At 40.3% G+C, this 15,108-nt stretch overlaps 1 protein-coding gene across 2 annotated transcripts in view; it reads left to right on the top strand.

The window, feature by feature from the left end:
- CGA (glycoprotein hormones, alpha polypeptide) overlaps positions 1-15,108 on the top strand; it is a 92,120-nt gene that overhangs the window by 54,727 nt on the left and 22,285 nt on the right. Inside the window, exon 1 of one of the 2 annotated variants that reach the window (XM_055136567.1) lies at positions 13,183-13,224. The exons of the other annotated variant lie outside the window; for it this stretch is intronic. Coding sequence (XP_054992542.1) covers positions 13,223-13,224 — 2 coding nt within the window. The 5' untranslated portion in view covers positions 13,183-13,222. Of the gene's footprint in view, positions 1-13,182; positions 13,225-15,108 lie in introns of those variants that run through there. 2 annotated transcript variants of the gene reach the window in all.

The raw sequence follows: 15,108 nt of genomic DNA, 5'->3' as shown, positions 1-15,108 counted from the left end.
GGGGGTCACCAGGGCCACCTTAGAGATGCTTACGGGCCCCAGGCAACACCAAGGCACTCTTGGGAACCATTTAATGCAGGGATTGAACCCAAATTATTTCATTTCTCTCCACCCTCGCCTTTAATGAAGATAGAGAATTGGTGGTTAAATCAATGCCCAGTGCCCAATGATTTACTCTATGCAATGCATAACAAAGCCTCCATAAGCTCCCCAAAAAATATGATTGAGATTGAGGAACCAGGAAACTTTTTAATGCTATAAAAAACATAAGGACAGAGGCTCTTTTGTTTGAAATCTCATCGTGTATCTCTTCATCTGGCTGTGGATTTGTATCCTCTAATATTCTTTGTACTAATCTAGCAATCTGGTGGGTAAATGGGTTTTCTGTGTTCTGTGAGTCATTCTAGTGAGCTAATAGAACCAAGAGTGGCACTCAAGGGAACTTCCAATTTATATCCAGTTGGTCAGAAGCTCAGCTTACAGTCTGGACTTGGCGATTATGCTTAACATTCCTATAAACTTTTGAATTTGGTTCTTTGCATGAACATAGACCTTTATTTGTCTTGGATAAATATCCAGGAGAGAGCTTGCTGAATTATGATATAAATATATATCTAATACTACAGGAAACTACCAAACTGTTTTCTGAAGTTTCCATTTCCACCAACACTACAGGGAAGTTCCAGGGTTCTCCTGTCTTGTTTCCATCTTTTTCAGAGAGATAAACTATTGGCATATGCCCTGCAGGGTGTGCCCGCTTGCCTGCAGTGCTTCACACTGCTGGCCTTGACTGCGGCTTTTGATCTCTTTTGAAATTTATGGGTCTCTGAAATAAGGCCAAAAAATGAGCTTGTATAGCTGAGCCGGAGGTGGTTTGTGAGTGTGACTCCCACATACCTAACTTTTGACCATTTAATTTCTTGGTGAACTTGGTCCCAAGTTGTTGGGGTCTGACCAAAGACACAGCAGCAATTTCTGGGTATCAAGAAGTCTGAAGGCACCACCGTGCTGCTGATGCATTCACTCCGCAGGTACAGGTTGACCTGTTGGTGACACCATACCCCCAGGTTCTCCTGTCTTGTCCCAGCTTTCCTCAAAAATACATAGAGCTGCTTCAGAGAGGTTCACAGAATAATCACCCTGTCTCATCCCAATAGTCAGTGAAGAACTCAGGTTTCAAATAGACACATAAGTGAATTGAGAAGTGGATTCTCCAGCTTAGTTGAACCTTGAGAGGACTAGGACCTCATCTGGCTGCCAATCTCTGAGATATTGATTCTCTCAGTGAGAACTTTCGCAAACGTCTGACCTTAAAAACCAAGTAAGAAGATAGCTATTTGTTGTTTTAAGATGCTAAGGTTTGGGGAGTTGGTTATGCCTCAGTGGAGAGTTAGAAGTTTAAGCTAAGACTCTGGCATGAAGCACAGTAGAGGTGTCAGGCCTGGAACAGAGATTTCAGGTGAAAGTAGAAAGATAAGGTGAATTTTATGTGTTTTGTGTCTAAAGTAAAAACCTCCCATTTTATTCTTGGAATCATATCCAGAATGTTTCTGTCACAAAGGATATAAAAAGTTTTCCAAACAGATTAATAAAAAATTATAAAAATGTTTATTATAAAAAATTTTCCAAACAGATTATTATTATTTTTTTGCTTTTTGGGTCACACCCAGCAATGCGCAGGGGTCACTCCTGGCTCTGCACTCAGGAATTACTCCTGGTGGTGCTCAGGGGACCATATGGAATGCTGGAAATCGAACCCGGGCAAACGCCCGACCTGCTGTGATATCGCTCCAGCCCCAAAACAGATTAATTTTTAAAACTAAGTTACTGTGAGGAGAAGAAGCCACATACTAAAGTGTTGTCTCAGTTTTCTAAATTGTGTGATTTAATCTTCACATTGATTTTCTTCCATATCTATAAGAAACTGTCCTAGTCCATTTTATGGCATTCTAGCCTTTTAACAATTTTCATATATTTACATCTCTTTTTGTTGTTGTTGTTGTTGTTTCCCATTCTTGTTTCTCCTCATTTTCCCTAGAATCCAGACTAAATATTTCTGCAGAGTGGTCAAATTTAAAATCATTCCCATGGATTCTGAATAGCACAAGGAAGGATGAAGTGACACTGATTCCCACTAGAACATTTATCCTGGGCCTGTGGGATTAAGACATGCTTCGGTGTGGAGAAACAATGATAAGAGTGAGTTCTTGGGACTGGAACAATAGGACAGTGGGAAGGGCACCTGTCTTGCATGTTGCTGACCTGGGTTTGATTTCTGGCATCCCATATGATCCCTTGAGCTTGCCAGGAGTGATTCTTGAGTGTAGAGCCAGGAGTAACCCCCTGAGCACTTCCTGGTGTGGCCTAACGCCCCCCCCACACCACAAAAAAAATAAAAGAAAGAAAGAAAGAAAGAAGGAAAGAAAGGAAGAGAGAAAGAGAGAAAGGAAGGAAGGAAGGAAAAGAAGAAAGAAAGAACAAGTTCTTGGCTGCAGAAAAGTAAGGAGGTACCTTGTGGAAGGTTGAGGTACCCATTGTCTGAACAATGGCTGAGTCTCAGTCAGTTCCCTGTGAGGCCTGGGAGTGAACAGAATCTTTCCACTTTCCAATTAATCTAAAGCTTGGTGGGTGGGGGGGTGTTGGGAATGTGGGAGAGGAGTATCAGAGTATGTTTATGACATGTGCTCCTCTTTCTGCTGAAACATATTTTTCATAATGTTAGGTCATGACAACTGGCACTGATGCACCCTCCTTGAAGCAAGCCTGGATTCCCCTTACCCAGATGAAAAGCATCATCTAAAGAAAATCTCCTTATTGGACTGAGGCTTTCATTTTCCCTCTCTTGGAGCTCCTCACTGTATCTCAAGCTGTACATTGCCATTTACACACACACACACACACACACACACACACACACACACACACAATGAATGCAGCATCCATACCTTTCGTGGCAATACAGCCAAGTCCTTAAGATAGAGAGGCTTTAGGCAGACCACAGTGGCACCTAATGTCTCCTAGAAGTCCTCCTGAAAAATAAGGGTAGTAAATCCTTCTGGACTCATCCCCCCAGTCATATTGTATTATAAACATTACTGAACTACCTCATCAATATAGGCGCTTTGTTTTTGGTTCTTGCATAAAATGCATTTTTTTGGGTGCTGCTTTCATTGATAGCCTATTACCCAAAGCTTTCTGAAATGAAAATGGGAGGCAATATGTGCAAAGCAAAACAGAAATGGGAAAATGTTAAACAAATTACTTTTCACCTGTGAGATTTTCCTCCCTTTCTTTGTAGACGTATTTGCCAAGTCTATTGACATTTCAGACTAGAAGAAGAGTATGCATAATTGTACTAGCAGTTTCTTTATTTCTCTTAGAGTTCAAGTGACAGAGGTTGTTAGCTGAAGAAACAGGATGTTTGCATTATTGATTAGGCTATGCTATTTTGACAAAAATAGGAGAGAATATTCTTGGCTTCTTTGCATGTGTCAAGCCAGCCTGCTTCTTGTCCATCAATTCTGGGGAGATTTTGTTTCTGCTGCATGTGTTAGACATCACGTCTGAGGTTGTTCCTTCAGACTGTCAGTCACCTTTCTCGCTGCTGTTTATTAAAACCCTGATATCAACTGAAAAATTGTCTGCTGTTGCTTTTCGTCTGTGACTATGGAATAATTGTTTAGTGCTTTGGGCTATCGTTATTGTTGATTCTTTTTTGCCAGCCTGTTTGTGAGGGGTGGAGGCTCATAGAACTGAACAAATAACTACATTTTCAATTTACTTTGCTACAGGTGCAGCTGAAAATGAAAGCAAACCATATTGTTCCTTGGGCACATTTCTATCTTACTAAAAAATGCGAAGCAACTTTAACTGTACAAAATGAGCACAAAATGTCTTTCTAGATATAAAAATGCAAATTTTTGCCACACTTGACAGACACTTTGATATAGTAGATCCCAGATGGAACCCAGGAATCTGTATTTTATATTACTTTTTATTTCTTTGCAGTCCTGGGGATTGAACCCAGCACTTCACATATGCATAGCAGGTGCTGTACCTCTGAGCTATTTTCTGGGTGAGGCTCCTTTGTTTGTTTGGGTTCTCACCTCATAGTGCTCTGGGGCCATTTTGAACTTGCTGTTTGGGGGTTCACCTTTGGTGTTGCTCAAGGCACTATACGGTACTGGGGATCAAACTCAGGGCTTCCCAAAGCTTGTGTTCTGGACTTTTGAGCTATCCTCTTGGCCTAGAAATCTGGATTTCTTAACAAATAGCTTTGTAATGATACTTCGTATGGTGTAAGACCTGTGGACATACAGCATATGAGAAATATGGCCATACAGCATAAAAGAGTAAAATGAAGTTAGGACATTAGAGTTCTATCTCAGTAATTGTGTGACAAGTCAAAGAGAAGCCTGAGAGTAAATTCTAATACTTCTAATGTATAGTAACCAGATTATTCACAAGTTAATGATATGATTTCTGACTAAAATGATCTAATTCCTTTGTGATAATTCTTTTTTGTTGGTTCATTTGATAGCTAGACACTGTCATTGTCATTGTCATCTCGTTGCTCATCGATTTGCTCGAGCGGGCATCACTAACATCACCATTGTGAGACTTGTCGTTACTGTTTTTGGCATATTGAATATGCCATGGGGAGCTTGCCAGGTTCTCTTGTGTGGGCTATATACTCTCGGTAGCTTGCTGGGCTCTCTGAGAGGGTCAGAGGAACCGCACCCAAATTGGCTGCTTGCAAGGCAAATATCCTACCGCTGTGCTATTGCTCCAGCCCAGCTAGACACTAAATAATTAAACTTAACATTTGATGATCCTCCCAAATTTATAAATATCAATGTCACTTGTTGAACATTTTTATATGATATGAAACTCCTAAATTAACCCCCAATATTTGGGAATTTAGTATCATTTAAAATTAGTCCAGAACAAAAAAAGGATGGATCTTTTTCTATCTAGTTTTAATATTTTGCTTATTTATTTCTCTCCTATTTTGAGGTCACACCCAATGATACTCTGGGGGTTATTCCTGGTTCTGTGCTCAGGAGTGACCTCTGGTGGGGCTTGGGGGATCATATGTGGTGCTGGGAATAAAACCAATTATCTGTTGTGCACTGGCAAGTTCCTAAGTGATATACTATCTTTCTGGCCCTGACTTAACACTTAAATTTATAAGGAAGCTGTATTACTATTTTCACTCCTTATTCCCAAGTGAATTAAGAAAGAATTATAGATCTAAAGTGGACCCTGAGATGTGACTCAGTAGAGTGCCCACCTTACATGCATGAGGTCTTTGGTCTGATCCCTAGCATTGCCCCACTTTAACACAGTGGGACCCAAGCTCTGTTGGCATCATTCTTGGTGGCTGCACAGCTGTGTTTGCTCTCTCTTCCTGCCCTGTGCCCTACAGATGAGCAGCCAACTAGTATATCACAACTGTAACAAAGGGAACAGAAGGAGGGAAAAGTCAGAATTGAAAATAAAGATTTATGTTTTCTATAATAAAATATTAATATATATACTAACACCTTGACTATGCATAAATATTACATATCTTTAAGTAAAGGACATATCTGGCTACATGAGGCTACTGTATGCTAAATATATAATAGAGTCAAAAGCCAAGTTAAACAACTTGAGAAAGACTTAAATAGGCAGCTCACAGAAAAATAACCTATAAATTACAAAATGTTTAATCCTGCTCAACATTATATAAATGAAAAGAAGATAGTATTTTTCACCTATTTCACAAAAATAAACATATCTCATGGCATCAGCTTTTACGAGGGGTAAAGAAGAATATTTCTGGGGCTGGAGCAATAGCACATCGGGTAAAGTGTTTGCCTTGCACACGACCGACCCAAGTTTGATTTTCAGCATGCCATATGGTCCCCCAAGAACTGCCAGAATTCCTGAGTGCAGAGCCAGGAGTAACCCCTGTGCATCACCGGGTGTGACCCAAAAAGAAAAAAAAAACGAGTATTTCTCTATACAGGTTTAATAATACAGCAGGCAGGACACTTGTTTTGCATGTGACTGACTTGGGTTCAATCCCTGGCATCCCATACATTTTCCTGAGCACTGCCAGAAGGAATCTTTAAGTGTAACCCCTGAGACCACTGGTTGTGGCCCCCCTAACCAAAACAAACAGAAACCCTAAAATATTTCCACTCTGAAAAAAACAGTTTATATTCTGAGCTGGTTATTGTGTCCTGGTCTTTTGAACTATCTTCTTGACCCAGGAATCTGGATTTTTAACAAATAACTTAGTAATGGCATTGCTCTGCACGTAGTGGAGCAATAGCACAGCGGCATTTGCTTTGCATGCGGCCTACCCGAGTTCGATTCCTTTGTCCCTCTCAGAGAGCCCAGCAAGCTACCTAGAGTATTTCGCCCGCACAGCAGAGCCTGGCAAGCTACCTGTGGCGTATTCAATATGCCAAAAATAGTAACAACAAGTCTCACAATGGAGAGGTTACTGGTGCCCGCTTGAGCAAATCAATGAACAATGGGATGACAGTGATACAGTGACAGCTTAGTAGTGATAGTTTATACGAAGTGAAACATGTAACATTTGACATATGCAAGGTACTGGGATTGAACAGCAGAATCACACCATCCAATCCCCCAACACCATTAAGAGAGGTGATGCTGGCCCCCAAACATTGGCAGGATCATATGGACACCACAACAAATGCAATACATATAAAAATATTTGTATTCTTTGATGTAGCATTTCACTTTTCAAAGTGTATGCTCTTATATAGTTGCATAGATATTACTGTAACAGTAAAAATAATCTAGTTTTAAAATGGTGCAACTAATGATTGATAGAAGACTGGTTAAATAATTTTGAACAATTTTGAAAGTTTGGTTATATAGGATACTTAGATATAGGAAAAAAGCCTACCAAGATACATTGTGAGGTTTGAAAAGGAGGAAGAGGGCTGGTGCAGTAGCACAGCCAACCTGGGTTTGATTCCCAGAATCCCATAAGGTTCCCCCCAGCACCGCCAGGAGTAATTCCTGAATAAAGACCCCTGTGCATAGCAGGGTGTGACCCAAAAAGCAAAAATAAATACATAATAAATAAATAAAATGAAATAAAAAGGAGGAAGAAGGCAGAGCATTAGTTAATATGTATATTGTTTCTATTTATATGCAAGCTCCAGGAAGAGAGCGACACAGAGTCTCTTGCCTGAGCGCCTAGCTGTCTTCCCCAGGGCCCCTTGTTGGGGATGGGCTCCAGCTTCCCTCCCTGCCCCAAGCAGAGCTCCCGGCAGCTGAAGACCTTTGGAGCCTAGCCACAGCCATGCTCAAGGGACCTCTCCACACATTTAGACGAGCCTTACACATGAAAGTACCGGTAGGTGTGGGACCTGGGGCTGAGACCTCCAAGCCTGCTCAGATCGGGACTGGGCCTCCTCCACCCAGATTTTCCATTTCCCTGTAACTAGGCGATCACACCCAGGGACTGCCCCCGGCACAGCCAGGGACTGCTCCTGGCGACGTGTAATGCCATCAGTGGCCAGCATCCAGAGACTTAAAAGCAAGCTCCCAGAAGCTTGTATCTTATAGCCTACTTCTCTCTCTGGGAGAACCTAGAAAGCTACTGAGAGTTTCCTGCCCACATGGGAGAGCCTCGCAAACTCCCCATGGTGTATTCATATGTCAAAACCAGTAACAAGCTGTGTCTCATTCCCCTGACCCTGAAAGAGCCTCCAATGCGGCATCGTTTGGAAGGACAAGTAGAGAGAGGTTTCTAAAATTTCAGGTCTAGGACGAATGGAGACTTTACTGAGACCACTAGAAATTCGACTATCAACGGGATTATGGGTATTCAATGATTCCTCTTAACTTGGTAATGAGGTTCCCTCAGGCAAAGTGTGTACTCCACCCCTTTGAGCCATATTCCTTCTCCGTTTACTCTTTGTTGTGCATTTTCTTCGCATTGCAGGAAACATTTAAAACTGTTCAATGCATCTATCAAAATTGCTGAAAAAGGTACTTAAAAAAATAAGATGTTCCTCTGATTGCAGCATAATGTTTGGAATAATCATACCTTGCTATTAGAAAAATCAAATTATGTTTATTAAAACAAATCAAGTACATGTATGAAGCATTTACAAAGATGGTTATTTTAAAATTTCAATGTGTAAATGACAAAACTTCATTAGAAAACTTCCTGCATTTAGCAGAGCCTGCGTGTTCACCCTGCTGCCCTACTGCCAGGCAAGGCTGTCTCTCCCAGGCTTTCTGTGGCCTTGTCTACTTTCAAGATGTGGTCAGAACAGGTGACTAATTAATCTGTCACGCCTGCCTTCAGAAGATCTACCTTCTTGGCCTTAAACTCTCCAAATTTTAACATCCAGGAGGCAACTGTTAATGAATAAGAAGTGGTTTAGCTCTCTCACCTGCCTCTCCTACCAGTTATCCAAGACATTGATGAAATAGAGCTGTCAGGATTGGGATAGAACTTTTTTTCTGATATGAAACAAAGCATGGTGTTTTTGGTTTGTTTGTTTTGATTTTTGGCCCACATCTAGTGGTGTTCAGGGCATCATCCTGGCCAGGAGACCAGGGATCACTCCTTGAGGGGCACAGGGTACCATATGTGGTGCCAGATATTGAACCTGGATGACCACATGCAAAGCTAGTGTCCAACCACGCTGTACCATCTCTTGGTCCCAAAATATGATTAAAAAAGAACCAAGGGGCCAGAGTGACCAGCCCAGGTTTGATCCCTGGCATCCCATATAGTCCCCTGAGCACCGTCAGGAGTAACCCCTGAGCATTGCCAGGTGTGACCCAAAAATAAAAAAGAAAATTAAAAAAAATAAAAAAACCCAAAACTTAGACCAGTTAGAATTAAAATAATTACAATTTTTGAGTTAATTAAAATTATGGACTGAAGATATGGCCCAGAGTTAGAATGCTTGCCTCACACGTATGAGGCCTTGAACTCGTCAATTTCTAGTACTGCAAAAAAAATTTTTTAAACGATAATGAAGGCTCTATGTGCCTATTTAAAAACATAAAGAATTAAAAAAATATAAAGAATTTAAAAATACAGACAGAAGGAAATTTCTCTACACTATAAGTACAAGTACAATGTTTTCTTTAATTTTTCTAATTTTTTAAAATCGTTTTTGTTTTTGGTTTCCACCTGGTTGTTCTCAGGGTTTACGCCTGGTGTTGTGCACAGGGGTCACTCCTGGTGATTATGTGTGGTTGTCAGTTTTGGTGTTTTGTTGTTGTTGTTGGTGGTGGTGGTGGGGTGTGTGGGGGGGCGGGGGCGGGAATTATATTGATGTCGGTGGGCCCCACAGGTGATTCATGTGAAGTGGGGAGGAGAAAGATAGTCACTTTCTCTCAATCCGCCACCGCCACCCAGGACCCAGGATTTCTGAGTTCTTGTCTCACCTCGAAGAAAGGAATTTCAGGAGTAGAGACCAGTGAAATTGCAGTTTTTATTTGGAGGCTTTGAAGGGAAGGCGGGAGAGAAAGTGAGAAAGAGAGAGTAGAGAGTAATGTGCTCAAGAGAGAACCTGGGCTTCTCCATGGGCGGAGAGAGCCCCAACACACATGCCAGCATTAGACAGGAAAGCATGAAAGTACACTTCTCAAGAGGGGGGATGCAGGTGACATAGGAGCACAGGCACCACATGTGTTTGGCCACATGGGCGCAAGCAGCAGATGGCTCAGGCAGCATATGCTTGCCCTTCCTTTGTTCAAGGTGGCCTTTCGAGGGTTTCTCCAACCTGCCCCCATGTGGGGCTAAGGAGGTTACCAGGGGGGCTAGGGAGTGGTGATGGTCTTTTTTGAAATTCCTTTTCTGACCTTATGTTTCGGCAGGACCTTCTCTGAGTCTGTTGCTGTAGATGAGTTAGGTGAGGGTCTTATCAGGCCTTAGTTCCTGTTTTAACCTGTTTTTACCTGTTTTCTGCAAGGTTGGCTTTTGCCATTGCCTTGGGGAGGGGGCCTTCCCTATCCTGCCTATATCAGTATTCAGTGAGGATTGAAATGAGGTCTGCCCCATGCAATTATCCACTGTAGACTCTGTTCATTTCTTCTTGTTTGTTTGTTTTCCTTTTTGGATCACACTTGACTATGCTTTGGGTTTCCCCCTGGCTTCTGCTCAGGGATCCTTCCTGTCTCTGTGCAGGGATCAAACCAAGGTAAGCACTTGCAAGATAAGTGCGTTATTTTTGTTGTTGGTTTTCTTTTTTTTTTTTTTTTGCTTTTGGACTATACTTGGCTCAATTCTTGGGGTCACTCCTGGCAGTGGTTGGGGGATCTAGTAGTGCTGAGGGATTCAATCTGGAGCTCCAGACATAAACTGAAAAAAAAATATATTCTTGGGAAATTGGGGGCCGGGGGCTGGGAGGAGAATAGGTGTAAAAACTCTTGTGACAACTGTTTTGTATCACTGTTTCACTGTATCACTGTCATCCCATTGCTCATTGATCTGCTCGAGCTGGCACCAGGAACTTCTCCATTGTGAGATTTGTTACTGTTTTTGGCATATAGAATACGCCACGGGTACTTGCCAGGCTCTGCCGTGTGGGCGGGATACTCTCAGTAGCTTGCCAGGCTCTCTGAGAGGAGGAAGGAATCAAACCCAGGTAGGCCGCATGCAAGGCAAAGGCCCTACCTGTATAATGGACTTAATTTGGCACATCCTGCTTTTCATGAAATATAAAAACACTATATAAAGCAGCAAAAAAACTTTCATAAGAATTGCCTGGGCAATTCTGATATTTATATGTCAACATATGAAAGAAAAGTAAAACCTATTACTAAATATTAAACTAAATGAAAATAATCTAATATGACCACACAAGAATCATATTTTTTCTTTTTTAAAAAATTTATTTACTTATTTATTTATTAGTGAATCACCATGAGGGTACAGTAACAGATTTACACATTTTCATACTTGTGTTTCCATCATACAATGTTCGAGCACCCCTTCCTCTACCAGTGTCCATTCTCCACCACCAGTGAACCCAGTATCCCTCCCACCTTCTAATCCCATCCCCCCCTCCCTGCCTCTGTGGCAGGGCATTCCCTTTTGTTCTCTCTCTCTCTCCTTTTGGGTGTTGTGGTCCTCAATAGGGGTATTGAGTGGCCATCGTGTCCAATCTATAGTCTACTTTCAGCACACATCTCCCCTCCCGAGCGGATCCTCCAACCAGAGCTTACTTGTCATTCCCTTCTCTATCTGAACTGCCTTTTCCCCCAGCATGTGAGGCCAGCTTCCAAGCCATGGAGCCAACCTCCTGGTACTTATTTCTACTATTCTTGGGTGTTAGTCTCCTACTCTGTTATTTTATAAGAGTCATATTTTTTTCTTAATCATACAAAATGAAAATGAAAGAAGGATCAAGGAGGATAGGTATTCAAATAGGGTAAAATGCTTGAATAGAATTGAGGTGAGAAAGAATTCTGTTCATTAAGACTTGAATTGCTTTTCTTCTCTATATAGCTTTCCAATTTTCAAAATAAGTCTGAAAACGTGTAATCTTTTATGTTCTGAATGACAGAAATTCTTAAAAAAAATGAAAGAAATCAAACGTCATCAGGAAAAGATAAATGAAGTAGTAGATAGTGGAAGAAATGATAAGAAAGTAATAGTGGAATAAGAAGGCATGAGCACTGAAACAAAGCAACTTATTATGTATAATAAATCACAGAACAAGTTTGATCTTTTGGCCAGTTTCTCTCTCTTTTTTCCTTTTTTTTCCCTATGGATGCTGATGGTGGCCCTGGGGGTTCGGATCTCTCTCAAAAGGGCTCAAAGACCGCATGGTACAGGGGAGATTGAACCGGGGTTGACAGCATGCAAGGGAAATACCTTAACCACTACTTGGTCTCTCCAGCTCAGTTCCAGTTTCTCCAGGTCAGTTTCTTTATATTAAAAGCCAATTAAAAAAAATTACATAGATCTTCTACGCTCTCCTGAGGAGACTCTTTGTTTCTAAGCTGGTTCTTAGACAGTTGACATTGATCAGTGTAGACAGAAATAGGGCCCTGTTGAAGGCTCATAATCTTTATATAAAGGCTGAAGCTACAGCCCAAGGAACTGAGTAGGTATTAGGGAAACAGTGGGTTCAAAATCTTGGAGTTAAGTTTCCAATAGCTGGTAACATTCAATTTTTGTTTAGAAAAAAAAAAGAAACCCTAAGTATTAAAAAAATAAAATGAGAAAAAGAAAAGACACATATCCTGAAAACCAATCAGTTCTCTTCACAACTGCTTAATACTTTCTCCTCAGTTCCTTATTAAACACAGATGCACATTTAATTATAGCACATCTAAATAGGCATTCATTTTATTTTTCTATTTCCAATTAGAATAATGCTATGAGCTCTGAAATAGTTTATATTTATTATCTGAAATTTACAGCTCTTCTCCCATTTTAAGTAAACATCAGGTACTTAGCTAATTAAATGTGAAACTCATAGGACTTGTTTATAAGAAAGTGTCCTCTTTCAGGATGTTGTGTGCAAGTCTTGATAAAATTGCTTAGAAAATGACAGTGTATTCACTTTCATAGGTTGACCTTGTGGTCACCACTGCCTGAAACTGGCACAAACTGACAAATAATCCAAGGGTTGGAACAAGATAAGATCAAACTGATGTCATGGTAATTTTACAAAGTAATATTCAATCACTGGATGGGATTTACTGTTGATCCCTGGGCTTAGATGCATGTGGGAACATGCAATTTTTATTAGCCTTCTAGTATAAAAAGACAGGTGAGGACTTTATTAACTGCAGTTTCTGAAAAATCACAAGACAAAGCTAAGATTCGTCTTCACATCCACCATCAGCTGCCCTATACACATCCTGCAAAAAGAAATCCAGTTGAAGGTAATATGCATGAAATAATTTGGGGGGTTTTACAGGTGAGGGACTGAAAATTTGATTATTAAAGAGCCTTGGCATGAATCTTAGTAAGAGAATTAAGCATTTAAACATTTTCTTCTCAGCACTCATGATTAAATTGTGAGGAAGTCAGTGAAATTGTGGTTTGTGATCTCAGGCTAAAATATTGCCTAACAGAAGCCAGGAAGCAAATGTCTTCTGTTGAATGTCTGTCTGACAGTACCTAAATTTTTTTCTCACCAATATTTGATATTGCTTGACAGGTATTCTTTTGAGTGACTTCCAGGGGTCAGGCTGAGGCTGAGTAGGCATTATGTAAGTTGCTGGTATTATTTTATTATTGGTTTTGAAATGATGCATAACTGTATCTTCAAGCTGGGCCAGTGATAAAGTGACTCTTGATATCTTTTAACTAGATCTTCAGTGTAGAATTGAATAGAAACACAGAAATTTCCTGAACAGACTATTTCTACATTCTTCTTTTATCAGAACCTTTCCCTTTCATTTCTTTTCTCTCCCCTCTTTCATTTTATTTACTTCTCTTTTTTTGTAACATAGGGGACTTAACCCCGGGCCTCATGCATGTGTTCTACCAAGGAGTCACATCTCTGCCATCTCTGATCCCCCATTTTCTTTTTTTCCCCCAATAAATTGCTACAAAAGTAAGCATTAGTGGTTTGTCTGAGACTATTACTGAAGACCTTGGAATTCTAAGTCATTTGTTTAAGTCTAGTTGGCTTGTTACAATAAGTCTTTCTGGAAACCTTTGCTAACTTTAATTGTATCTGCTTCAACACTAGTTAAAATGGCAACTGGTTGGGAGATTTAGATTAAAAAATAACAGTGCTCTTTTGTCTCCTTATTTGTGTTGAGGAACAGGATAAGGAAAAATTAGAAAGAATCATGGACTGATATTTTATGGTTCTCTTAAAAATGCAGGAAGTCTATTTCATTTTTGTAGGAAATTCTGTTTCATAAGCTCTACAGTCCATTCTCTCCACTGATCCACTAGAGGATTTCACCTTATTTGTTGATCTCTCCTCCTTCAATCATTTTTTCACTTCCATTTTATATGATTAAGTCCTTTCTACACTCAAAAGTAAGTAAGGTCTTGTGGGAGGGTTGTTGTGGCGAGACAGAGACATACACACATATACACACACAACAGATGGAGTCAGAGATAGAGAAACAGAGACAGATAGACACACACTCACAAAGAGAGAGAGAGAGAAAGAGAGAGAGAGAGAGATCAATGGACTGAGTGCATGCTTTGTATACTGGTGAACTGGGCTGACTCCCAGCACCTCTCAGTTCCTGAAGTGAATTCTGAGCACAGAGCCAGGAGTAGCCCTAAACACTAGGGAGAGTAGCACACTCTCCCAAAGATATTTTTTATGAGAATAAAAGAGTCTTTTTAAGCCCTGAAGGTGTCTTAAATAAGTATATAAGACTAGGGAAATTACCTATGACTGAAAGGATTGGAGCACTAGCTTTGCATGTAGTAGCTCCAGGTTTGACCACTAGTACCACATGACCCAGAAATCTTCTGGGACCAACCCTGAAGCACCAAACTCTGCTGGGAGTAGTCCTTAAGCAAGTGGCTCCATACCAAAGATGAAATAATTACTTAGTAAGATTTCAATTAAGATATTGACCATGTAAATCCAGAGATGGACTGTGTAATAATTTTTTTAAAAGTTAAGCATCTTGATTTGTATAAAAGTTTTTATTTTAAATTCATTACAATAATAGCTTATTTTTAATTTTGAGTCATATTTCTTAGTATATCCTGTTGAAAAGGGTGCCATCTGAAAAAAATGTCATAAAATCAATTGATTGTATTCTAGAACAGATTCTGTTTCCTTGTACACTTCTTTTTTTTTTTCTTTTTGGATAACACCTGGCAATGTACAGGGGTTACTCCCGGTTTTACACTCAGGAATTACTCTTGGCAGTGCTTCGGGGACCATATGGGATGCTGGGAATCCAACCCAGGTCGGCCGCGTGCAAGGCAAACGCCCTACCTGCTGTGCTATTGCTCCAGGCCCCTTCCTTCTTTTTATAAACGTGGGATTACAATTTACCTAAAAATAAGTTCAGGAAAATAAAAATATCAAAATTAGAAGGTAACATATATCTTGTTCAAAAGTAAATTAGCATGATATTTTACACAAAGAGAAAACATATAGTAATCAATTG

This window comes from Sorex araneus, chromosome 4, assembly GCF_027595985.1.
Source record: "Sorex araneus isolate mSorAra2 chromosome 4, mSorAra2.pri, whole genome shotgun sequence".
Taxonomy (NCBI): domain Eukaryota; kingdom Metazoa; phylum Chordata; class Mammalia; order Eulipotyphla; family Soricidae; genus Sorex; species Sorex araneus.
Note: the sequence above shows the minus strand (reverse complement) of the source record. Positions and strands in the feature narration are given on the sequence as shown.